A 27,953-nucleotide genomic window follows, 5' to 3' on the forward strand; every position below is an offset into this window, starting at 1 on the left:
AATCTTACCTGAAACTGATATTGCAGTAGCCAGTCTTAACTGTTTACGTGATTTGGCTCTTCTTGTTGATTTCATTTTTTATTTTATTTTTTCTTCGCAGTGTAGGCTACCAAACACATTTACATCCATTATCGGTGCGCAAAAAGCAGAAACTTGAATACCGGCGCGATAGCGAGAGATTGTATGGCAGTTCACGTTGACCAAAACACATAAGAAAAAGCGTTTTGGAAAAAAAATGTCCGGTAATCACAGACATTCGCATTCGGACGGGATTAGATTTCTCTGAGGACCGCCGAGTTTGACGAAAAACAGTAGGTAATTTGCTCTGGAATTTTTACAGAGGTCGTGTGAGAAAAAGACAGACATGGCAGATTCGGACAGGATTAAAATCTCAAAGTACGTCTGTGAAACAGATATTTCTCTAACGTCCCCCTGTGAAACTAGTCCCGTCCGAATAGGGCTTTAGTGTCGATTTTTAGCACTGTTAATTCACAGTATATTCCTGTAGGCTATTTTTGTTTTCTACGGTATATTACTGTTTCAATGGAAAATGGTATGATATTGTCAGAATTACGCCTTTTTTTACAGCAAGGGCTAACAGTGCAGCTAAACACCATTTTCATCCTGTTACGCACCCTTCCATCCTTAGACATACCGACGGATGTCCAACCGGGTCAAACCGCTGACTTTGTGCCATCCAAAAAGCGCTGGCGGTCCGCCAGGTCATTGTTAGCTATTTTCCTCTTCCTTTAAACAAATAACAGGCTAACTATTGAAACAGCTAAAGACTTTCAGGATAGAAAGTAAAAGTCAACAGGAGATTTTCTTTTGGGAATTTCATATATCACAAAACCTTCAAACAAATAAATACTCAACAATTTTTTTTTGATCATCTGATCACATTTTCTCTTACTGTTCTTGCCATTACAAACTAACATTGAAATATAACATTACAATTAAGTTAATTAAGTTCAATTATCCTAAAATTTATATTTTTACAAATAATCCATGTTTGTTTTGGTTGAATGTAAAAATATTAATTTTAGAATAATTTAACTTAATTAACTTAATTGTTTTGGACAAAATTAAGACTGTTAAACTTATTGAACTAAACGGCATTGTATTAACCTCATGTAATTAACTTAAGTTAATTGAAATAAATAATGTTACATAAATACAATGTAACCTAGTTCTCCCCTCAACAAGAATAAAAAGTCATGACCCTCCCCTATTTTCCTCTGGTGGTCCTTTCCATAAGTACTGAACGGTCCCTAACTGTTTCCTAACATGGAGCTAAAATGGAAACTTCTTTTGGGTGAGTAGCCTATATTGTTTTACTCTGTTCACATCTGAAGTGTATTTCTGACACACTTTAGCTGGATTAGTAGTCAGACAGCAGCTGGGACGTGTGTCAAAGACCACTAGTACAGAACTGTGCCTGTCTGTGTTAAACAAGACTTCTTCTTTAAGATCGATGATTTACGTTGTTAGAAACTTGAAACCAGAGAGACTTTAAGGATATTATTCACAACCCAGTGTCAGTTTCTTTCTAATACACCAACACTGACACTGTGGAAATGATTGTGAAATAGTGCATAAAAGAGTTTTTTTGACCACTCACATGAGTACAGCACATGATTTGATTTTTAATTTGATTTATTTTATTTTCACAACAAAAGCATAAAAAACAGTGTTATACGTTTACAAAAATGTAAATACCCATATACATGCTCACGATCCCGATCGAAGGTCTGGAGGAGCTGTCTGTATATTAAATACAAGTTATTCTCTGTCTGCAGCTTTTATGACATGCTGCATCAATTATTTCAGAAAATATTTTGTCACCAGAAGCCAAATTAGCTACAAATATGCCCGTTTTTATTTACAGCCATGAGGCTCAATGTTTTACAGTTTTCTCTGTCTCATACAGGTATACAACAGAAAACAAAATATAGCTTCGTTAAAGTGGCACTCAAAATTACAATTTCATATTCGCAATAAATCAGTAGGCCTACAGGATGTCTTTAACATCTGAACTAAAGTACATGGTATGCAGATTAACACAAAGTTTAACAAACTTTAAAAATACAGCAAATATTTGGAAAAGGCTTAAATGTGCAATATCTTATCACTGAACATACAGGCTACAGTTTGGTAGATATCTCCGCTATATCTCCGTCTTTAGGACATTTACCAACACGCTCCCTTCAACTACAAGCAAAAGCGATTAAAATACATTTAACTTCTCATATACAAATGAATTTGTTTAAGAAATCAAAACCAATATGAATCGCTGAGAGATATGGGCTGGGTTTCCCGAAACCTTCTTAACGCTACGTCGTTCTGAAGTTACACCTTAAGCTGTACCTTATCGTTAATACGTGTTTCCCGAAACGTTAGTAAAGTATACCTTCTGTAAGTCATACGTTCGTACACTGTAAAAATAAAAGGTGCCTGGAGGAACCTTTTGGGGTTCTTCACTTCGCCACACCGGCGGAACCGTCTGTAGATCCTCTAGGCACCCTTTAAAAAGGGGCAGTTCTCTGAGGAACCACACAGGTTTCCTGAGGAACTCTTATATTAGGCACTGTGTGGAACCACTTTGGGTGCCTCCAGGAACCAAATTTCATTTTTTTTTTATATTTAATTTCATGTTGTTACTATGGTTACCTTTAACTTCTATTATAATAAACAAATTGAACCAAATACAAAATAAGAATTGTTTATTACATATTTGATATTCATTTTTATACATATGCACATGGGAAAAAAAGCTAACAATTAATATCAATGAATACACAAAAAATAGAATAATACATAAGCAACATGAATAATCAACCATACAATAGATAAACAAGAAATGACATCTCAACAAAATGCATGGAAACACATATGTTCCATGCAAAATAAAACAATGTAAAAAAAAAAAAAATACATTTTGACTAATTAAAAATGTCCATCTTCACTTAACTTTAAAACATTTGTGTTTCAGGCCGATGGTAAGTCTGACATCACTGTTTCCAAGTCCAAAAGCTCTATCAGATGCCAAAAACAAACAAACAAACAAACAAACAAACAGTGCTAATATACACTCATTATGCCGTAATATTCCTGAAAATTATGATCCTAACCTTTATCTCTATACCGAAATCTCAGATGGTTAGTTATTCAGCTGTTTTGATTCATAAAATGTTGAAGTCCGGGATGCCGTGAGACTGTAATGTACACTGTGGCTTTTGAAAAGCTTAAATGTGTGACTTGAATCAACAGTGTTCATAAATGGTTGTTGAGTATTCTCATGAAACAAGATAGAGGAAGTAGAGGCTTCGACCCGGAAACAGAGTTAAGGTGCAGTAAAATTATCTGTTGTTCTGTGAATGTTCACTGGTGAATTCAGTCATTTCAATAAGAATTCACACGATCAGTAATTTCGTTTGTGGTCAAACATGTCACTATGGGACCAAGTTGGTGTGAGGTACTTAAAGAGTTAGAAAAGTGAAAAGGTACAGCAGATTCGTTTTCCGTTTGTTTTTCCTCTTTTCTGGTGGATGGTCCAGGCACTTCAATGATTTTCAGGTCTACTGGAGGATTTTTATTCTTGATCAAACTTGTATTCAGCTTACCGAGATCTCTGCAAAGTACAAAATGTACTGTTAGTAATGTTATTAAACTGATAGTTGTGAAATTTAAATAATTTCCTAAGCATTGTGATGTTCCAAACCTGTTTGACTTTCTGTCTGTGGAACCCAAAAGCAGATCTCAGGCATAATGCAACCCCAGTCACCGATCGCTGACACTGCATGAAACACAAGCAGAAAATAGTGTAAATCATTCATGAAACCATTCTTATGTACACTTGTCTGGTTCAATTCAATGAAACAATTTATGTAAAAATGGTTAAGCTCCAAAAATGTCCCAGAAAAGATCCTAAAAATATAGCATTATTTGTGAACCAAACATGTGATATTATTTTTCTGAGTAACATTAATGAGATTTGAGAGCATGAGGGAAGATTTTCAGAGAATAACTGATTAAAAAACACAAGTACACAGTCAAACAATACAATTTCACACAGAGAAAGTTCATAGTAATAAAGTACTTGCATGTGGTGCAGGTAACTTACTGTAATTCAGTGTTGCCACTGAAATGTTCAGATTATTTTAGAAATGGAATGGTTGTTCTGGGGAAACAAAAGAACAAAGCAAAATATTTATTGACCATAAATGGCTTTAAAATGGTATTTGAGAGAATGAGGGCACATGTAACTTAGCTGCTAGTAAGTTAAAGTAAGGCTAAACAAAAACAGACCAAACTATATTAACCTGCTTTTGTTATTCAGCTAAATTAGTTAGGCTATATCAGCAATTTGACGACACAGATGTAAGGAATATGTTGAACTGAATGACTAAATCAATCTAAGACAATAAGTCAATAATTTCCATTTGTTCGTTAGATCAACGTATTTAACATCGCGGCTAAAACCTTCATACCAGATAGTGTGCCATAAACGAGGGGTAAACACTGTAAAAACGTAGTAATGTATAATAGATTTAGTTTATATATGTGTGTTTGAATATATAGTGAGTATACTCTGTATTTATATATATTTGGCGAGTTTACAAACCTTGTAATGGAGAGCCGAACAAACGGCGGAAGCTTTGATGAGGAGAGCCGTTACTTTCAAAGTTCAAACCCGATGACGTCGATCTTTGTTGCGCGCGAGCATCACTGAAGTGACGACAGCAGAGGAATAGCAGCAGTTTCGAATAAAATAAAACAGAATAAAACTCTCTCCTCCTGGTTCTTCTTCTTCATATTATTAATATTATTATTATTTTGTGTTGTTGTTTAAGGTTTAAATTATTTAATAAAGCAGGCCTATAGGCCTACTAAATAAATGCTACCCAAGTGAAAAAGACGTATAGGCTACTGTTAAATGTAGCCTATTAAAAATGCATTAAAAGTATATTTGTATTGTAGGTCTACTAAAAACACACTCAAGTACATTTTTAATACATTTAATAGTACGTCTTTTTCATCTGGGTATGTATACTGAATCAAACTTAAGTATAGCCTGTAACAATAATAATAGTAATAATAATAGGATCATAATAATCTTATTCTGGCCTCTCTGAACCATTGGGTTCCTCCAGATGCTGGCTTTAACATAAGAGATCTTCCAGGAACCACTTAAATGTTAAAAGATCTTCCAATAACCCTTTTATCGCATTCAAGTTCCTCTATTTTCCCCCAAAGCACTTCGAGGTCTCATGGTAATGAAAAGGTGACTCCAGAACCTCTGAACTAAATACAAAGTGCTTAAAGGATCCCATAAGTTCCAGCAAGAACCTCAAATATTGTCAATGCTCCTCCAGTAACCCTACTATAGGAGAAAGAGCTTTGAGGCACCAAAATTACATTTTGAAGTTCCTTGAGTATCCAACAGGATATTTGAGGCTCCTTTAGTTTTTACAGTGTAAGGTTGGTCTGGACCACTCTTAGCTTTACCTTATCACTGTTGCAGGTCTATATGAATATAATTCTGAAGTTTTAATACACACAGACAGTGTTCAGTATAGGCTAATTCAAGTGTTTTCATGCAAAGAATAAAATTGTCAATCACACTGATTGTTGTTAGAATTTTAATTATATTATTATCATATATTATATTATTCATTTAATAAAAGAGCGCTTTTAAAGGCCAGTGAAAGGCTACTGTCAGTTAAGTCCTATTCGGACGCTAATATTGTTTCTCATGGGCTCGTCCGGTATTTTAAACATTTACAGGGGTAAGTTGGTGATTTTAGTGCCGTCCGAATCCATAATATCAGTGTTTTTTCTCACCCAACCCACGTAAAAATCCCTGTCCAAATTAAGTACTGTTTTTTGACAAACAGGTCGTGCAGGAATTTAATTGCCGTCTGAATCCACATCTCTGAGTTTACAAGAAGAGATTCAAAATCCACTGTTTAAATCCTTTTTGATCACTGCCGAGCACCGTACGCAAGATGCACACTTTTATTACTGAAATGCTGTAAAGTATTTACAAGAACAATATTTCATCGCAGCTCCACCTCAGCAAACAAAAATAGGAAAGAGAAGAAAGCACATAAATAATTGAAATGGTTATTATGGCAGCAATATATGTTACAATTTTAAAATATGTCGGCAAGGCTATTATAGGCTATTATAGTTTGGGTTATTTTTTATAATATCCCATGAGTCCTAATAAATGCAATTTCAACTATTTTTGAAGTGCTTCTTTTATAAAGAACACCGCTTTCTCACATAAACAGCCCCTGCACAAGAGAATAATTGATTCTCGAGCCGTCGATATCAACCAATTCAGCAGCACCGCCACGGACAGCACCTGGTAACATCGCACGTAAGAAGGTATTTCTTAAGCAGCTTCCTAAGGTATAGATCGGGGAACACACCTAGAAATGGTATACCTTCAGTTAAGTTATACCTTAAGAGTCTTCGTAGAGACAACGTTATCGGGAAACTCAGCCATGACCGTTAACTTTTAAACTGTAAGAACGCGCGAAACCGCGAATTCCTGTGGAATAAAAAAGGGCATTTTTGTATGTTTTTCCACAATATGCTTAGTCGGATTTATAACGTTTGTATCATCAAATGCGATTTGGCTGCAAATTGCACACATTTAATGATGTTAACCATATGTAAAAAATTATAGCTAAAAAAACTCAAAGTTTTTACTATCACTGTATTTTTTTCTTTCTCTTCCCAGGTCTCTTTCTGCCGTCATGTAGTGGATATCTCATTGGATTTAAACTTGTTCAAATGAAATGTGTTGGTAATTATGATCTCGTGGTTTGATTAAATTTATTTTTTTATATATGAACAGTTCAACTAATGAAGTTTTTAATGGTCTGTAAAAAGCGGTATGTGTCACTGTAGTTGTAGTCTTTTTAACTTTATATTGACATGTTTCCTTCCTCAATCCACTCCTCTGTCTGTCTGTTGTTCAGATGAGGATGAGTGTGCAACTTCTCCGAGTGTGTGTGGTGATCACTCCGAGTGTATCAAAACACATGGAAGTTACTCCTGCGCCTGTGTTCAAGGGTTCATAATGAGCGTACCAACCCAGTGTACAGGTATTAGAGAGGATTGAGGAGTCCACCATATTCATTTAGTAGAAACTTTAATCCTGTTTTTTACATTTAATAATTAAAGACAGAATATTTGCAGTACATAATTTGGCAACTGCTTTCTTTCCCTCCTGTCAGGTATAAACAAGTGTGCCAATAAAACATTTTCCGGCTCTGGTGATGTGGAGTTTGAGAACACAACTGATGTGGACTTTCAGACCACAACTGATATTATGGACTTTCAGCCCACAACGGACATGGACTTTCAGACCACAACTGAAATGGACTTTCAGCCCACAGCTGAAATGTATACTAAGAGACATAAAATAGACATGCTGAGCTCAACTGAGATGAACTTTCAGAACACAACTGATGTTGCGGGCATAAGTAACTTTACTGACTTTCAGACCACAACTGATATTATGGACTTAAGTAAAATTACTGACTTTCAGATCACAACTGAAATGGACTTTCAGCCCACAACAGACATGGACTTTCAGACCACAGCTGAGATGTATACTAAGAGACATGAAATAGACATGCTGAGCTCAACTGAGATGGACTTTCGGAACTCAACTGGCTCTAAATCAAAATGTGAAGGTGCCTTTTATCATATTATGCTATATTATGCTATACGTCTTAATATGCTTTTCTACTTATTCAACTTTAGTTAGTGTGTAATGTTGCTGTTTGAGCTGAAAGATCTGCAAGGTTACAAAGCTCAAAGTCCACCCCAAAGGGAGATATTTTATTTAACAGAATCCACTTTCCAAGAACTACAACGGAGTACTCGTTTGTACGCTTTTTTATGGGCTTTGTGAAGTCATAATGATACTCATTTAAATAATCCTGCCCACGTAAAACCCCCAAAAAGGTGCAAGGCCTGGTTGAGCTGCATTAGAGAAGACTATGGTGTCGCTATGTCAAAGAGACACTGTTGTGTCCACCAAAACTCAAAACTCCAAAACTCCCAAACTCATTTGATCTTCCTAAGGCTGACGAGAGTGGTTAAAATTGATTTTAAACACACAGCAAAAACTCCAGTGTTAAATTAACACTCCTGGGAGTGTATATGAGTCCACACTCAAAAGTGTAAAGTGTTAAAATATGAGTGTTAAATTAACACTCAAGAGTGTTAAAGTTAATGAGGTAATCAAGTGATTAATTGAGTGATGATTGATCATTATTGAAGACAGCTGATGTTAACAAGCAGAATCACTGAAGGAGAAAATCACAAATTGTAAGCCACCGTTATGGTGGGACAGTGTTTGCTTTAGTTGGGCTCTAAACCATTATATGTTTACTTTAGATTTTGCTTGTCTGCTGTTATTGATTTATAACAGTCAGATGAACAAAGAGACAATGTGATCTGATGGTGTTGGTTATATTATAACAATCATCATTTGAACTTGATCACTGAACTCATTAAGATCCTTATTTCTGACTTAGATTTATGTTGTTGATTACAGCATAACTGTGATTCTGCATAAATATCCATCATTTTATATATAATACAAAGGATTTCTTAAAAGTTGTTTTGAAAAAAAAAAAAAAAAAGTATTTCTTTTAGCCACACACAGAGGTCAAGATTCAGTCTATGCATCTCAACAATGGTGACGAGCAGAATATTCAATTAGGAAAAGTAAATTACATAGACAATTCAGATCATAATTTATTCATACCGCAATGCATGATGGGAGCCATTAATGAGTTGTGATTGGTGGCAGCCACTGCAACATGCTTTATTAATGTCACCATTGTTGAGATTCACAGGCTGATTATTGATGTTTGTGTTTCTAATAAATTCATTTGAAAGTCTTTTGATCAGAACAATGTTTAATAAATATTTTGGATTATATGAAAAATACTGAAAATCATATGCTGTAGAATCACAGAGCTGCTGTCTGTAATTTAGTTAAACCAAACTATCTCAATAAGTTTCATTTTTCGGTTCACTACATGATTATGTAAAAACATAACCAACACCATCAGATCACATTGTCTCTTTGTTCATCTGACTGTTATAAATCAATAACAGCAGAGAAGCAAAATCTAAAGTAAATATATAATGGTCAAGAGCCCAACTAAAGCAAACACCCATCACCATAACGGTAACTTACAATTTGTGATTTTCTTCTTCAGTGATTCTGCTTGTTAACATCAGGTGTCTTCAATAATGATCAATCATCACTAAATTAATCACTTGATTACCTCATTAACTTTAACACTCTTGAGTGTTAATTTAACACTCATATTTTAACACTTTACACTTTTGAGTGTGGACTCATATACACTCCCAGGAGTGTTAATTTAACACTGGAGTTTTTGCTGTGCACTGTTCCTAAACATTATAATCCCAACTTTTATCTTTGTGCTGCACATTTACGGAGAACGGCTTCCAGAAACTATAAGAGAGTACAATGCAGGCTACGCACAAAAACTTCTCCTGAAACGGGCAGTTCCCACTTTTTCGGGACAATCTGTTGTTTGTGGATCACAAATTGCAAGTATATCTTATAATTTGTAGTTGTGTTTTCTATTAACAGTTCCAATTATAAGTTTTATGTTGTTGCTACGATGTAAACAAAAGGCAAAGCTGTTCGCATGCTAGCCAACATTAGTGTTGTTGACATGGCGTTTAAGCTCTCACTTTTGTAAGACTGTTCACCACTAGGGATGTTAACCGATGACCGTTTGACCGATGGTTGACCGTATCAACATTAACCGATCAAAGTTGTCGGTAGTCGGTTAAAAAAAAAAAAAGTGATCTCTAAATTAGGCTATTATAGACAGTGGACTAAATGCTACTACAGTTAGCCATCTCATTCCAAGATCTTTTTGTGTGAAGTGAACAAATCCCTCACACTCAATTTTTAAATAACTCGCCTGTTTGTACTTAATAAACCAATAAAAACATTTGGCGCGAGGTCACAGCGTTTGGGTTCACGCGCTCACAAGGTTTGCGAAAAGTAAAGGCTGCAGGCTAAAACACTCGAGGTTAAAGCGGCGTCTCTTCAGAGCTGTCATTTTCTTAAATGAGCCACACCAATTTTTCAAATGAGCTTCTAACGCTAGACAAACGCCTTTATTTTCAACGCGATCACCTTGTACCCAAACCATTTCGAAACTAAGGAGCCATTTGTCCTCCAATTACATACAAGCTCCTCGGCGCCGCGTTTGCGGGACTCATGTTTCGCGCTGCAGGGGATTTAAAAAAGTGACGTGAGTGGAAGGGCGGCGCTGGGGTGTGTGTGTGTGTGAGCGGGAGGCAGAGCGGCAGAGAGATGCGACGCGACAGAGTTGCGAAATTGCAGGCGCGGCTCGAAATGGCTGTTATTTCAAATAGCGTAGCATATTTTAAACTAATCGGTTAGCCGGTTTCAACCGGCTAATGAGGCTCGGTGGTCGGTCAAGAAATTTTTTAGTTTTCGCCATCCCTATTCACCACACTTTAGGAATATTAACCATGGTTTTGTGATCGATTAATGTTTGTATTACCAGAGTTTTCCGATAAATATCATGATGAAATGGTGTATAACATCATATCTAAAATGCATAATAAAATTATACATTATAAATCTGTGCATGAAATCCGTTCTGGACGATCCTCTTGTTTGTTAACATTCTTAAGTCTGAATCAGGCTTGAATTGGTTTGAAATTGATGGCACCCTTAATATTTACACCTGAGCAGATGAGGGGGCGTGACATTTCCCAAACAAGCGCTGCCAAGCACAACACACTGGGCCAGCTAACCAATCACAGCACATTTTGTATTTCGGAAGGAGGGGCTTCATGGAAACAGGAACTAAAGACACATTCGAGACAGACTAGGGAGAGAGGTGCTGTAATAATGTTAAATTATTGTGTTTTTTGAACAACCAAACATGAAAGAATATTCTAGTACACCCCAAAAACAAAATCAAGGCTTCATAAAAGGGCATAATAAGACCACTTTAAAATGACATTAATTCAAATATTATTAATATTCTAATAATGTTCTCTCACCCCATCTTTTCTCTCTCTCTCTCTCTCTCTCACACACAGACATCGATGAGTGTAAAGATCCTGATGTTTGCGGCACAAACGCAGTGTGCAGAAATCATCCAGGCAGCTTCATCTGCGAATGTGACCCGGGTTACAGCAACTTCGGCAACAACCAGTCAAAATGCATCGGTGAGCATTACAGCAGAGAGATTGCTCTGTTCATTATGCAGCAGCTAACGAGACTCTTGTAGAAGTTAATCAGTGCACTGTAGTCTTCTTAGTTAATTTGATCTTTCCTGTTGTTGTGAACAGAAATGGACTGTGATCAGTTTAAACCTCAGCCTGATGCAGAACACACACCGAAGAAGGTAGAATGTGTTCTTCTGCTTATTATGATTGTTATAATTATATTATTAATATTATTATGTTATGTTAAGATAAAACATTCTTAAAATAGCATTTAATGTTCATATATTATTCATATTTGATGTGTTCTCATTTCTTTGTGTTATCGAAGTTATCGTATCTAACTTCGATATGATACCTTGAAAAAATATTGATATTCGATACCATTTTCGATACCACAGGGAAAAAACTGCCATATAGGGTTTTTTTTTATTTTTATTATTGTCTCATAATTGTTTGAAATATTGATTACACACAGCACAGGTAGGCTTTATTTTAAACTTTTTATAAAATTCTCAAAGAAAGACAAGTAAACAGTCAGTAATAAAATAAGAACAAATATACAAATTGCAAACAATAGCACAAATAAATACAATAGAATAAAGAGACAAATAAAAAAAAAAAGTTTAGTTCCCTTTCAAGGGGGCTCGCGATGCGTCAACGACGCTTTGGGAACGCCTCCGTGTGATTACGTCTGAAGCACGTATGTCAACTAGTCCAATAGGAAGAATAAGTGTCACGGGCGGGTGACGTCATGACCAGGAAAGGATAAAAGCACATCCGGTGCAACCGGCGCTAGCTTTTGTGCCTCAGCAAACGCTCTATGTCAAAACTGTCGGTATATTTATTGTTGGTTTGTCACGTATCTATTGAAAGCCAAGGCGAAACAGCTATTCAAGGCGTGTGTTCCTCCCTGCCCTCGTTTCCTTACGGGTGGGGATACACACGATCTTTGTGTAGTTTTTTTGGTAGTGGAGCATGCTATGTCGGCCTTCGAGGGGGCTGACTGTCAGCATTGTGAGCGTCTCCCGCTCCGCATGCTCCGCTCCCACCTGTCCCTATTTGATGAGAGTGGTCAGGTTTGCGAACCTCGGGGTACAGCTGCTGCTGCTGAGGCAGCACGGAGAATGCAGACCTGGGGCTCGCAAATGGATCTCTCGGCGGGGTTGGAGACGGGCTCTGCCTTATCTCCTCCCTTACCCGAGGGATCCAGTGCTCTCTTGCCTTTGTCGGAAGCCCGACCTGCGGCTTCTTCCGTCCGGGAAGAGAGCCCCATGCTTCAGTGCTCTTGCTCCGAGGATGTAGAGATGTACTGAGCGTGGCTGGTAGTGACACAAACACAAACACGAGAGAAGAAGATTTGCCATCTTCTTCTCCTGCATACACAGCAAAATCCCCAGTGTTAAATTAACACTCTCAGTGTTTATATGAGTCCACACTCAGACCCCTGGTTTCACAGACAGGGCTTAAGACTAGTCCTAGACTAAAATGTAAGTCTGAGCTGTTTCCACTGAAATAAACTTGCACTGACTAATCTTAAAAATATATCAGTGCCTTTTTAGTTTTAAGATGCACATCGGTAATGTTTTTTTTCTAAGCATGTTTATAAAAATTACTTAAATGTCCTAATTGATCTATGGTCTAATCCTGGCTTACTCTAAGCCCTGTCTGTGAAACCGGGCCAGAGTGTTATAAGTAACACTGAAGCAGTGTTAAAGTTAATGAGATAATTAAGTGATTAATTGAGTGATGACTGAGCATTATTGAAGACACCTGATGTTAGCAAGCAGAATCACTAAAGGAGAAAAAACGTAATTGGTATGTTACCATTATGGTGATCAGTGTTTTCTTTAGTTGGACTGTTGACACTTAAATCATTAACTTTAGATTTTGTTTGACTGCTGTACTTCAGTTATAACAGCCAGAAGAACAAAGCGAAAAGGTGATCTGATGGTATTGGTTGTGTTTTAACCCTTTAAAGCCGCATGTATCATATTTGATACACGATTTTCTAAGACATATACTGAATCAGTGAGAGCAATACTTTCTTTGAAAACCTGTTGTATCTAGGGCTGTGCGATATATATCGTGAGATTGTTATGCGCATCTCGTCAGTAAAGCCGGTTCCTTGATTAGTAGTAAATCACCATCACCTGCTTTCAGATGGAGCGGCATTTAGGGCTGAGGAGATAATTAAGTGATTAATTTAGTGATGATTGAGCATTATTGAAGACACCTGATGTTAACAAGCAGAATCACTGAAGAAGAAAATCACAAATTGTAAGTTACCATTAAGGTGATGGGTGTTTGCTTTAGTTGGGCTCTAGACCATTATATGTTTACTTTAATATTTACTGTTGTTTGTCTGCTGTTATTGATTTATAACAGTTAACTGAACAAAGTAAAATGTTATCTTATAGTGTTGGTTATGTTTTGACATAATCATGCTGTGATCTGAAAAAGGAAACTTATTGAGATAGTTTGGTTTAACTTGTTAGCAGCAGTTTAGTGATTCTTCAGCCTATGATTATCAGTATTTTACTTATAATTCTAAATATTTAATAAACATTGCTCTGATCAAAAGACATTTAGATAAATTCATTTAAAACACAGACATCAATAATCAGCCTGTGAATCTCAACAATGGTGACAATAATAAAGCATGTTGCAGTGGCTGCCACCAATCACAACTCATTAATGGCTCCCATCATGCATTGCGGTATGAATAAATTATGATCTGAATTGTCTATGTAATTTACTTTTCCTAATTGAATATTCTGCTCCTCACCATTGTTGAGATGCATAGACTGAATCTTGACATCTGTGTGTGCCTAAAAGAATGATTTTTTTTTTTAAGCAACTTTTAAGAAATCCTTTATATTATATAAAAAATGCTGGGCATTTATGCAGATTCACTAACCAACAACATAAACCGAAGTCAGAAAGAAGGATTTTAATGAGTTCAGTGATCAAGTTCAAATGACGATTGTCATAATATAACCTACACCATCAGATCACTTTTTTTTTCTTTGTTTATCTGTCAGTTATAACTCAGATACAACAGCCAAATAAAATCTAAAGTAGACATATAATGGTCTAGAGCCCAACTAAAGCAAACACCCATCACCTTAATGGTAACTTACAATTTGTGATTTTCTCCTTCAGTGATTCTGCTTGTTAACATCAGGTGTCTTCAATAATGCTCAATCATGACTAAATTAATCACTTAGTTATCTCATTAACTTAAACACTCTTGAGTGTGGACTCATACACTCCCAGGACTGTTAATTTAACACTGGATGTTTCGCTGTGTACAAAGAGCCTTAGTTAACTGACAAGCTGAGCCATATCGCATTAAATATCGCTGGCGATACGTCCGCGATATTAATGCGATATGGCTCAGCTTGTCAGTTAACTACGGCTCTTTGTAGTAAATGCCGCTCCATCTGAAAGCAGGTGATGGTGATTTACTACTAATCAAGGAACCGGCTTTACTGATGAGATGCGCATAACAATATCGCGATTTAAATCGCCCAGCCCTACTTTTAACAGCCAAATTCCCCGAAAACATCCACCTACGCAATCTCGATCATATTTTGAATGAAGAAATCATTATAATGCAGCCAAAGATAATTTACAGGGAACATAAATATCTAATTTACCTTCCGAGTCTTTGGTTCATTTGTCATGTGACGCACGCAAAGAACGGATCGTTCGCGAACGACACATCACTATTAGGTAAACTTAACTCAGAAATTATACACAGCAAAAACTCCAGTGTTAAATTAACATTCCTGGGAGTGTATATGAGTCCACACTCAAGAGTGTAATGTGTTAAAATATGAGTGTTAAATTAACACTCAAGAGTGTTGAAGTTAATGAGATAATTAAGTGATTAATTTAGTGATGATTGAGCATTATTGAAGACACCTGATGTTAACAAGCAGAATCACAGAAGGAGAAAATCTCAAATTGTAAGTTACCATTATGGCGATCAGTGTTTGCTTTAGTTGGACTCTTGAGCCTTATATGTTTACTTTAATATTTTGCTTGTCTGCTGTTATTGATTTATAACAGTCAGATGAACAAAGAAAAAACGTGATCTGATAGTGTTGGTTATATTTTGGCATAATCATGTTGTGATCTGAAAAACTAATTAAACTAACTCTAAACTTATTGAGATAGTTTGGTTTAACTAGTTAATTACAACAGCTCTGTGATTCTACAGCATATGATTTTCAGTATTTTTCATATAATCAAAAATATTTAATAAACATTGTTCTGATCAAAAGACTTTCAAATTAATTTATTTAGAAACACAGACATCAATAATCAGCCTGTGAATCTCAACAATGGTGACAATAATAAAGCATGTTGCAGTGGCTGCCACCAATCACAACTCATTAATGGCTCCCATCATGCATTGCGGTATGAATAAATTATGATCTGAATTGTCTATATAATTTACTTTTCCCTAATTGAATATTCTGCTTGTCACCATTGTTGCGCGCGCACTCGTAGACTAGAGCAAGAGAGTGAAAGCAGTTCGCCATCAAAGCGCCCTGCCCGGCTTTTGGGAAGTCAATGTCACCAAAGAAGTGTGTTTTTGGTTGCCAGGGCAAGACAACCCTGCACAGATTCCCAAAGAACCCAGCGTTAAGGAACCCGTGGATGGAGTTTGTTTTCCTGAGCATAAACGGAGTTGTGTAACTGTTAGACTGTTTGTTCCCTGCATTTCGACGATGATTGTTTTATAAACAAAGCCCATATCGACGGATTTGCAGATCGTCTAATGCTTAAGGATGGAGCAGTCACAATGATAAAGGTTCGCGGTCGTGCGTTGGAACCGGACGGTGAGTAAAACTGTTTGTTGAACAAATGTCTCTGTGTGTTGTCACTAGCTTGGCGCGTTAGCACAGCTAAGCTTCGCCCACACGGCCCGCCCCCAGCCGCTCGTTTTTTTCCGGAAAGACTCGGTACAGTCTATCTTTCTGTTAAAAATTTAATAAAACAAAAGACTTTTTGGAGATATGAAGGATGCAATATTACTCTATAGGTACTCAAGATTAACAGGAGATTGAGTGAAAATGAGCATTTCACCCCCCCTTTAAAAGAAAGATTTTTTTTTTTTCAAAACAACTTTTAAGAAATCCTTTGTAGGGCTGGGCGATATATCGCGCGATATTGTTATGCGCATCTCGTCAGTAAAGCCGGTTCTTTGATTAGTAGTAAATCGCCATCACCTGCTTTCAGATGGAGCGGCATTTACTACAAAGAGCCGTAATTAACTGACAAGCTGAGCCATATCGCATTAATATCGCGGACGTATCGCCAGCGATATTTAATGCGATATGGCTCAGCTTGTCAGTTAACTACGGCTCTTTGTACACAGCGAAACATCCAGTGTTAAATTAACACTCCTGGGAGTGTATGAGTCCACACTCAAGAGTGTTTAAGTTAATGAGATAATTAAGTGATTAATTTAGTGATGATTGACTATTATTGAAGACACCTGATGTTAACAAGCAGAATCACAGAAGGAGAAAATCACAAATTGTAAGTTACCATTGTGGTGATGGGTGTTTGCTTTAGTTGGTCTCTTGAGCCTTATGTGTTTAGTTTAGACTTTGTTTGTCTGCTGTATCTGAGTTATAACTGCCAGATGAGCAAAGAAAAAAAGTGACTTGATGGTGTTGGTTATATTATGACATTCATCATTTGAACTTGATCATTAAACTCATTAAGATCCTTCTTTCTGACTTCTTTCTGATAAATGCCCAGAATTTTTAATGTAATATAAAAGATTTCTTAAAAGTTGTTTTAATTTTTTTTTTTTTTAGGCACACACAGACGTCAAGATACAGTCAATGTATCTCAACAATGGTGACGAGCAGAATATTCAATTAGGAAAAGTAAATTACATAGACAATTCTGATCATAATTTAATCATACCGCAATGCATGATGGGAGCCATTAATGAGTTGTGATTGGTGGCAGCCACTGCAACATGCTTTATTATTGTCACCATTGTTGAGATTCACAGGCTGATTATTGATGTCTGTGTTTCTAAATAAATTCATTTGAAAGTCTTTTGATCAGGACAATGTTTATTAAATATTTTTGAATTACAAGTAAAATACTGATAATCGTAAGCTGAAGAATCACAAAACTGCAGCTAACAAATCAAACCAAACTATCTCAATAAATTTCTTTTCCAGATCACAGCATGATTATGTCAAAACATAACCAATACTATCAGATCACACTTTACTTTGTTCATTTAACTGATATAAATCAATAACAGCAGACAAACAACAGTATAAATTAAAGTAAACATGTAATGGTCTAGAGTCCAACTAAAGCAAACACCCATCACAATAATGGTAACTTACAATTTGTGATTTTCTTCTTCAGTGATTCTGCTTGCTAACATCAGGTGTCTTCGATAATGTTCAATCATCACTAAATTAATCACTTAATTATCTCATTACCTTTAACAGTCTTGAGTGTAAATTTAACACTCTTATTTTAACACTTTACACTCTTGAGTGTGGACTCATATACACTCACAGCCCCAGGAGTGTTAATTTAACACCGCTCCATCTGAAAGCAGGTGATGGTGATTTACTAGTAATCAAGGGAACCGGCTTTACTGATGAGATGCGCATAACAATATCGCGCGATATATCGCCCAGCCCTAATCCTTTGTATTATATCTAAAATTCTGGATATTTATGCAGAATCACAGTTATGCTGTAACCAACAACATAAATTTAAGTCAGAAAGAAGGATCTTAATGAGTTCAGTGATCAAGTTCAAATGATGATTGTCATAATATAACCAACACCATCAGATCACGTTTTTTCTTTGTTCATCTGCTGTTATAACTCAGATACAGCAAACAAGCAAAATCTAAAGTAAACATATAAGGGTCAAGAGCCCAACTAAAGCAAACACTATTCTCCATAACGGTGGCTTACAATTTGTGATTTTCTCCTTCAGTGATTCTGCTTGTTAACATCAGGTGTCTTCAATAATGGTCAGTCATCACTCAATTAATCACTTAATTATCTCATTAACTTCAACACTCTTGAGTGTTAATTTAACACTCATATTTTAACACTTTACAATCTTGAGTGTGGACTCATATACATTCCCAGAGTTTTTGCTGTGTACCCTTAGTAGATTTTCTAATTGAGTGGAAGAATCTGACGAATATATCTTCTTGGGTCCTGCAGATAATAGAGAAGGGTTACAGAATCCAGTTTGGTTCTCATCCACCTCATTACAATGGGGTACTACCCACGTTAGTTCATCCCGAGCAGGCTCTGGTGATGGAGCAAGAAGTAGAGTCTCTATTAGCGAAAGGAGCTATTGAGCAGGTGTCCTCGCCCGACAGAGAATCAGGGTTTTAAGAGCAGCGCGTAATACACTAAAATAAAAGCGATTTGAATCTATCGAGTACTCCTGCCCTAAGAGCAGCTCGTAATACACTAAAAATATAAGCGATTTGAATCTATTGAGTACTCCTGCCCTGAGAGCAGCGCTAAGGCGGGAGATGTATCATTTTATCCATTGAAATATTGCGGAGATTTGAACAAGTTCTGTTCACGCATATCAATTTAACAGACAGCGAGGTAGCATTGGAAAAGTATGTTTTACACCAGTTACCCCATAATCAGATTTGTTGTGGTCGACTGATGAAACAGTCAAATCAAAATGCGTATAATACGATGTTTAGACGATGATTTTTAGTTCGGTGCATTTTAATGTTCGCTAATTATCTCAGTAAACGTTAGAGGATGTTGAATTTTAACAAAATATAATAGTAAATTCACTTACCTTGCAATAAATGCATTGTCCCCCGTCTTTTTTTCCCGATTATTCCTCAGTCCCTCCGCACCTCAAGTTCAAACATCTTAACCCCGCCCTTGCTTCAGTTTCATTGGTTGAAGCTGTAAACCAATCATTTTCCTTTCTGCCCTCAAAACATGTTTGAGTAAGTAAAACTCCCATCTGCTCACATTCGTGAGGTTTTATAGCCTGGACCTGGTTGCTGCCCCAGGTTCTCAGGTGCTTAATACTTAGTTTGCCGACAGTTTTACTACAGGCAATTGTAAGTCTGGCGTGTTGGGTATTCTCGTTCCCAAAGCGTCTTTGCCGCATCGCGAGTTCCCTCGAAAGGGAACGTCTCAGGTTACGACTGTAACTCTAGTTCCCTGAGAAGGGAACGAGACGATGCGTCACCCTGCCATACTTCCTGCATCCCTGTGATCGACTTTGCTTCGGCTCTAGAAGCTGTCTAAAACCGGATGTGCTTTTATCCTTTCCTGGTCATGACGTCACCCGCCCTTGACGCTCATTCTTCCTTGGACTAGTTGACATACGTACCTATGCCGTAATCACGCGGAGACGTTTTTGATATTTGCCGAAAGTTAAGGTCTTGGAAAATTACAAGTAAACTTTCAACGAATGTACATTGTGAGTAAATATAAGATTACAACTAACATTAAAGATGCCCATAGAATTAGATTTCTGTGTCTTCTTTCAGTTGAAGCATTTGATGTCACTGATGAAGAACAGCTGTGAGTCTCTAAATAACACACAGGGAGAACATTTCACCGGGGAGGAGTTACTGGAGGTTAAAAACACACTGCATGATATATTCTCATAGTAGTTTGTGGACATGCACTTGCACAGTGGCTGAATGAAATTAATTTCACAGAACTTTTTCAATTCCACCGATGATCTGCTGTCAGATGGGAACATCGCTGACGGCGAGACGCTGAGTCAGTTTCTGTTCACGGTTGAGAACAGCATGCGTCTGATCGGACCTCAGCTTAAAGAGCCTGTGACCAGGACGGAGACGCACAACACCTGTGAGACGCAAATATTTACCGTTTACACATTTTCTCATTGTGTTGATGAATGGAAATACTGTGTTTCAAATGTGCATAAAATGAAACCGATATTGAGTACTGGAAGTACTGAAAGCAGTTGTTCTGTATGATCATGTGAATCACAGTCGCTGAGGTTGCAGTCACACGGAATCAGACTCCGCCCAGTGGGCGTGTCACTCTGAGCACAGACTCCGCCTTCTTCAACACCAGCTGGGAAACAGTTATAGGGAAATCATATCCTGGTACAAATACACATATGCATGTACTTATGAAAGCATCAGTGCATTCAAGACCCGATGTAAATGTTGTTGTCTTTTAGGTTTTGCATTTGTGGCGTTGGTCAGTTTTAAAGATATGAACTAATCCAGCGATCAGTTTCACACGATGAGCAGAGAGAGATCAGACGATAGAGAGAGAAACATCACTTATCAGCTCAACTCGAAGGTGGTGACGGTCGTCGTCAGTAATACAGAAACCAAACAGCTGTCTGAGCCGGTGACGATCATCTTTACACACGAGCAGGTGAAGAAGTTAAACAGTTTAATAGATACAGATGAAAAACCAAATAAATGTGCATTCCCTGTTTGAAAATCCGGTTTAAGCTGGATTCTAGCTGGTTCACCATATTATGTTCCAAAAACCAGCTGGACCACATTAAGATGGTATGACCAGCAAGCTGGTTTGTTTCTGGCCCAAGATGCTCCATCAGACTTATTTTAGTATAAATGATTTATAATTATTATGGGTGTGATGAAACACTTAGTTTGAGGATACACAATATTGGGTTCACAATAAAAAGACAAGATGATATTTTAACTTAACTTTATAATTAGTTTTATGAAATCTTCAATAATGAAATATATGACTGAAAAAATAGTATTTTATTTGACAGAAAGACACAAAATATAAAATAATGCAGTAGCATTTTGAAACTTATCTAAGGATGTTTAAATTTTTTTGGGTAATCGAGTTATTTTGACGAATAATCGAGTAATCTGATGTGTTTTGTGGAAATAAAACTAGACCTATGTGAACAATCTGTTCATTGACTACGAGAAAGAATTTGAAAGAATATGGAGTACCCATAAAGATCACCGATATCATCCAGAACTCATATGAAGGACTGTCCTGCAGAGTGATCCACGGCACACAAGCCATGGACAACTTCCGAGTGCGGACTGGCATAAGACAGGGGTGCCTGCTTTCTCCTTTCCTGTTTCTGCTTACCATAGACTGGGTCATGAGGACATCAACAGCACAGAGAAGGAACGGTATTCAGTGGACCCTATGGAAACAGCTGGACGACCTCGACTTTGCCGATGACCTGGCACTTCTCTCGCACACCCAGCAACAGATGCAGGTGAAGACCAACACTGTGGCAGAGAACTCCTTACGCATTGGGCTGAACATCCACAAAGGGAAGACCAAGGTCCTCAAGGTCAACGCAGCCGACACAGCACCCATCAAGCTGGAAGACGAAGCGCTGGAGGAGGTGGAGTGTTTCACCTACCTTGGCAGCATCTTTGACAAGCAGGGAGGTACCGATGCAGACGTACGAGTGTGTATCGGCAAGGCAAGAACAGCTTTCCAGCAGCCGAAGAAGGGATGTAACTCCAGTGCCCTAACCATCCACTCCAAGATCAAACTCTTCAATACCATTGTGAAGCCAATACTCCTATATTGAGCAGAAACATGGAGAACAACAGCCTCAACCATGAAGAGAATCCAGACGTTCATCAACACCTGCCTCAGGCAAATACTACGAATCAGATGGCCAGTTACCATCAGTAACAGGGAACTGTGGGAGAGAACCAGACAGCAGCTTTGCTCTGCTTTTCAACTTGACAAGAAATATGGTTGTGTTTTAACATTACGAGATCTCGTGGCACTTTTAAGGCAGGTGTTCACTAATTCCTCATTTCCTAAACTCTTCTTCTCCCTTCTTCAGGAGAGGGCGGAGTCTGAGGGTGTGGTTTATTCCTGTGTGTTCTGGAACAAAACAGTGGGGGCGTGGTCTGGGAAGGCCTGTGAAAAGGTGTTGTCTAATGACACTCATACAATGTGTTCCTACTCTCATCTCAGTAGTTTCGCTCTGCTCATGGCCCTCTACCCTGTCCAGGTACATGTATGACATATTTCAGTTTTGAGACTAAATTTTGATGATATTAACACGTCCGTTTGCTCTTCCTTTCCTCCAGGACACGTTTGAGCTGGTGTTGATCACGCGTGTGGGTTTAGTTCTGTCTCTGCTCTGTTTATTTCTCTGTATCCTGACGTTCCGGTTCTGCCGCTCCATCCAAGGGACCCGAAACAGCATTCATCTTCATCTGAGCGTGTGCCTCTTCATCGCAGACCTCGTCTTCCTCTGCGGGATCTCCAGCACTCACAATCAGGTGCGTTCGAATGAGAAAACAAGTGTTGGTCGTGAAGGAATTATTTGAAAATAATAAATATTACCCTGTCTGTTGCTCAAATAGGCCTCATGTCAGAACTTTTTTTTCCTTTTAAAATGCTTATAACCGGATGTCCCTTTTCTCCATATTCCATATTACTTTACAACTGCAATTCACTGCAGTGCAGTGGCAGGACACTAGGAACATTTGTTTGGACTCAGTTTAGATGACCTAATATTAGGTACCTTCTTGTGAAGGGTCTGGACATACCACAACATGGTGTACCAGGCCTCCCACTATGCCCTCAGAGGGTGCTTCTGCCTGCTTTGCCACCATTGGTGACCCGAGGAGCAGAGACACCCAACGGTAGACCCACCCTTGCTCATGGACAATCTCTTTCTAGGGCTTGTTCGATGTTTCCTTGCCAGTTCTTTGTTTCAGGGTCCTGAACAGGTAGACTCTATTTAAGTGATCTCTCTGTCAAACGTTGTGGCAGTGTGGCAGCTTCTGCCCAGTGTTTCTCAGAGGGTTCTGAATATTTTGGAAAAAGGTTACACAATTCAGTTTGACTCCCGTTCGCCTCATTTCAATGGGGTGTTAACAGCAGTGAATCAAGATCAATCAAGGTTCCTAAATCAAAAACTGCATCCTCTCTTGGCAAAAGGCTCCATAGAAGTTGTACATCTTCATGTGAGAGAGGCAGGTTTCTTAGCTGGTACTTTATTGTGCCCAAAAAAGACTGGGGGCTGCATCTAGTTTTGGATCCACATGACCTTAATTGTACTCTGAGGACATACAGATTCAAGATGCTAACGCTCAAACTCAAAATTGTCTCAAATTCAATCCAAGGATTGGTTTGTGACAATAGACCTAAAGAACACTTATTTCCAGATGAGATTTGGCCAGAACACAATAAATTTCTCATGTTTATTTTCTGGGGTGAAGCTTCCCAGTATCGAGTGCTTCCTTTCAGCCTAGCGTTGACAACCTAGTGGACTGATCCTGTTCTGGCTCTTCTGGGACTCCAGGGAATTCGTGTGCTCAATTATATAGATGTATGGTTGATTTTATCCCAGTTGAAATAGCTAGCAGCATGACATTGAGATGTTGTGCATGCTCATATGAAGTGTTTGGGGCTCAGGTTGAACCTAAAGAAGTTTTTTCCAATCTCCCTCTCAGAGAACCCTTTTTCTATGAGTTGTTTGGGACTCTACAATGATGGAGTCATGTTTGTCTCCTGCACGTGTAGACTCTATCTTAACAATGAAGGCAAATACCTGTATTTACATCCTGTTTTCGGTCGAAGTCCATAGTAATCGATTGTCGAGTTCACGCGCATGATCATAGGTACTAAACCAATGCGCGTGAACTCGACAATCAATTACTATGGACTTTGACCGAAAACAGGATGTAAATACAGGTATTTGCGCTGGCTGAATAAACATAATTTTTATCCATATCTTTCACATCTACTGCAGTCAGATTGACTCGCGTTCACTCCGATGGAATCACTCACATGACCTGTGCACTTGTAATGACACATCAAGGATGTTAAGAGGCTAAAAGCAGGTTTAAATATTGCCCCATTGAAGTCAACAGGGTGCAAATTTTAAAAAGAGGATAACACGGTGTAGGCAACACCGATTTTTGTCATTGTTCTCTGTATTGACAGCACTCCACATTTACAAAAAAATGAGCTCAATGTTAAAATTGACCGGAGTTCTCCTTTAAGACTTAAGAAAGAACGTTTCTGTAATACGGCCCCAGAATCTCAGGTTCTTCAGGGATGATCCATGTCGTAACAGCCTAGCATGGTGGTGTGGGTATTATCATTCCCATAGTGTCAACACCATGGCACAGTGTCAAAGTTCCCATCTGAAAGGGAACATCTCAGGTTACATACAGTATGTAACGTACTAACGCAATTTCTACAGAACCCCTACCCCCCCCCCCTTGCCCTTTACTAATTTGGCCCCTGCCCATGCGGAGGTCTTCGCACGCCACTTCAGACACTGGTGTTAGTTAATGGCTAATAACACTGGCTTATTTAACACAAAATGTAAAATGTTATAGTAATTAAACAGGAGCTGATCTGACATGTCTGTTTCTCTCTCAGGTTGGGTGTGCGATTGTGGCGGGGCTCCTTCATTTCTTCTTCTTGTCTGCGTTCTGCTGGATGGTGCTGGAGGGGGTTCAGCTCTACCGGATGGTTGTGCTGGTGTTTCACACCACAGTAAAACATCTCCACATGTATGCGGTGGGATACGGAGTCCCTCTCGTCATCGTCATTATCTCTGCCATCGCCTTCCCAAAGGGATACGGCACCCAAAGACAGTGAGTTTCTGCAACCGGTGCTGTTCAGCTGTATACTTATGTGTGTGTGTCTGAATGCACATGCATAATTATTAGACGATATTTTCGAAAGTCGATATTCTGATCATATTTTTTTTTCCTGGCACATTTTACCTATTCCAAACTACATTAGTTTTAATACTCTTAACAAAATTCTTACTATGTTTATTAGTCCATAATAAATTGCATAAAACGTTTACAATTTTTCTTTTTAACTGAAAATTCACATGTAAACCCCCACACAGCACAGATCCTCAAGAAACATTTAACAATAAAAAGAGACTGACAGGAACAAGACGATTTTAAAAAAAAATGTTTATTGCTTATGTCTAGTTATTCAGTTATTAGACAACAATACAGTCAATTGATGTGGTTTGGAATTGGTAAAATATGTTACATGATCAGAATATTGACTAATAATTATACACATGCACTATATAATTTAATTTAATATAGTTAAAGACTCTATGAATCAAAATGTGAATTTTGAGTTTATTTAATGAATCATAATGTGATCATATTATTCAACGCACTATTATTATGTTTGAGACATCAACCACTGGTCGATGACCATAATGTTTGTATAAACTGTAGGTAACAACTGGTAAAATGTACATTTAGGTCATAAAAAACGTAATATTTTCTTCTCAGCCATGTCAACAATTGTTCGTGAGCAAAATCTCCTCCCATCCGTTGTCATTGAACTTTCGCAAGGATTCCTGGGTAGTTAAAGTGTGTGGAGCCTGCTTCTATGTGGGCTTTGTGGAAGACCGCTTCAAGGGTACAAAGGGGGCGCTGCTGAGCACACTTCAGAGTGGTAAAATGCTGAATGGGACGGCCTACAGACTCGTAGACTCAGCGAGCACGCGCAGTTTAAGTTCACAAGACCTAAAGTCCACATGAAGTGCGCCATTTGGGACAGGGCCTTAGTGTTTTAAAAATAGTGATTTTTGATGCCATCATAAAAGTGCCCTAAACAAAAATACAGTCAAACTTAAAAGTGCCATTCTAATTATGCTTTCAAACGAAAGTTTGCCTCGAGTAGATTAACAAAAAGACCCTAGGTTGCATTTTGGCGAGAGTTACCCTTTAATATTTGAAGAGTTCAGATGCAAAAGCCTCTAAGTGCCATCTGAAATTTTCTTCTAGAATGATCATTTTTATCAAGCTCGTATATTTAAGTTCAGTAATTTCACTTAAATGACAATTAATAGGTCATTTTCATTGCCACTTAAGTGAAATTACTGAACTTAAATATACGAGCTTGATAAAAATGACCATTCTAGAAGAAAATTTCAGATGGCACTTAGAGGCTTTTGCATCTGAACTCTTCATTTGGTATCAACAACCACCTGATCTCCAATAGTTCAGAAGAATTCTCCTTCGGCTACTTCATGGTCAAACATCAACACATCAGATCATTCACGAGTCTATGATTAGTTTTCAAAGGGAATACGGATGGGGAAGAAAGATGAATTAGTCTTTTGTGTGTGTGTGTGTGTGTGTGTGTGTGTGTGTGTGTGTGTGTGTGTGTGTGTATGTGTGTAACCATGTGACTGATTTATCATTCCAGCTGTTGGCTCTCTCTTGATGGTTATTTTATCTTGAGTTTTTTCGCACCCGTCTGCATCATCGTCATCCTCAACTGTGTCTTCTTCATCATCACTGTGTGGAAACTGGCAAAGAAATTCTCCAGTCTCAATCCAGACCTCTCCAAACTCAAACAGATCAGGTGTGTGTGTGTGTGTGTGTGTGATATTTCACTATCATTCATACACTATTATAGTTTTTGTGTCCGTCTTTAATTTAGTTTTATCTCAGTAGTTCTGATGAATTGTATTGGGTTTGTGTTTCTCTGTAGGAGTTTTACGGTGACCGCAGTGGCTCAGTTGTGTGTTCTCGGCGGGACGTGGGTCTTCGGCTTCTTCCTCTTCCAGGAGAACAGGACTGAAGTCATGTTGTACCTCTTCACCATCCTCAACAGCCTCCAGGGGGCGCTCATCTTCATCATGCACTGCCTTCTGTCCAAACAGGTTCTTACACACACCATGACAGCAGAAAACACATGATGAATTGGCTTCAACACACTGAAGGTTTGGTAACAGTGGTTTGTTTTGTATCTCGCAGGATTTCAGTGATTTGAAGTGACAGTTCACCCCCAAAAAAGGATGCAAACGGATCACAAAATGCAATTCATGCCATATATACCAAGGGTTCTGAAGTAGTGGTTGACCGATATATCTCCAAGGGCCGATTTTTGGCATTTTTAAGTGATTGACATTGACCAATGTTTTTCTGATTGACTGACAAGTGTCGGAAGCAGCTTTTATTTTGACATTGATGGTACTTTAATTTTGACAGCGCTAAGAACACCAGCGTCTGAGCGAATCAATCCTTGATTTAAAACTGCGCTATTACCAAATGGCCACTACATCATATTCATGTCATATTCTCTGTGCACTTTAAAATTAGCATTACCTGCTCTTTATTTATGGAAAGTATGATATGATTCCCAGTGTGCACATCACTTATCACATTACTAGGTGAACTGCTAGTTACAGTGTTTATTTCATCGTAAAATCCATATCGGTCGACCACTATTCTGAATGCAAGCAACTTGGTGTTGGCCAGAAACTGTAATTTATTGTTTAGTCAAACATCATTTGCTTTAGCTGTTGTGTCGCCCCCTTCAGGTCAGGACGGAGTATTACAATCTGTTTGGCCGAATGTGTCCACATAAGAAGAAAGCAGAATACCGTGTCAGCCGGTCCAGCAGCAGTCAGGTACAGTACGCTAGTGAGTGTGTTTGAGTGTTTTAATGCTGTGTTTGTGGCTTCAGCTTCTTCATTCTTCCTTTGTCTTTCACAGAAACCTCTGCGGAGCGACGGCAGCACAGCAGAGTCACAGATGTAAAGTGCCTACAAACTCCTGAACACAAGGCACTCGGACACTTTCTGTAAAAGACTTTCACAAAGCATTCACAAAGGGTTTTTGTCGTCTGATGAATATTGCAGATGTGGGTTTA

General features: G+C 38.1%; 1 protein-coding gene across 1 annotated transcript; it reads left to right on the forward strand.

The window, feature by feature from the left end:
• Positions 1-1,228: 1,228 nt before the first annotated feature.
• LOC308687830 (adhesion G protein-coupled receptor E5-like) lies at positions 1,229-27,915 on the forward strand. Its single transcript, XM_081360656.1, is given in 15 exon segments — positions 1,229-1,315; positions 11,158-11,286; positions 11,410-11,465; positions 19,835-19,924; positions 20,009-20,162; positions 20,309-20,425; positions 20,503-20,543; positions 20,547-20,705; positions 22,132-22,302; positions 22,382-22,576; positions 24,693-24,910; positions 26,502-26,660; positions 26,790-26,961; positions 27,622-27,711; positions 27,797-27,915. Coding segments are annotated over 15 exon segments (1,824 nt in total). The 5' UTR covers positions 1,229-1,287; the 3' UTR covers positions 27,842-27,915.
• The last annotated feature ends 38 nt before the right edge of the window (positions 27,916-27,953 follow it).

The sequence above is a fragment of the Scardinius erythrophthalmus genome (genome assembly GCF_964197995.2).
Source record: "Scardinius erythrophthalmus genome assembly, chromosome: 3".
NCBI lineage: Eukaryota > Metazoa > Chordata > Actinopteri > Cypriniformes > Leuciscidae > Scardinius > Scardinius erythrophthalmus.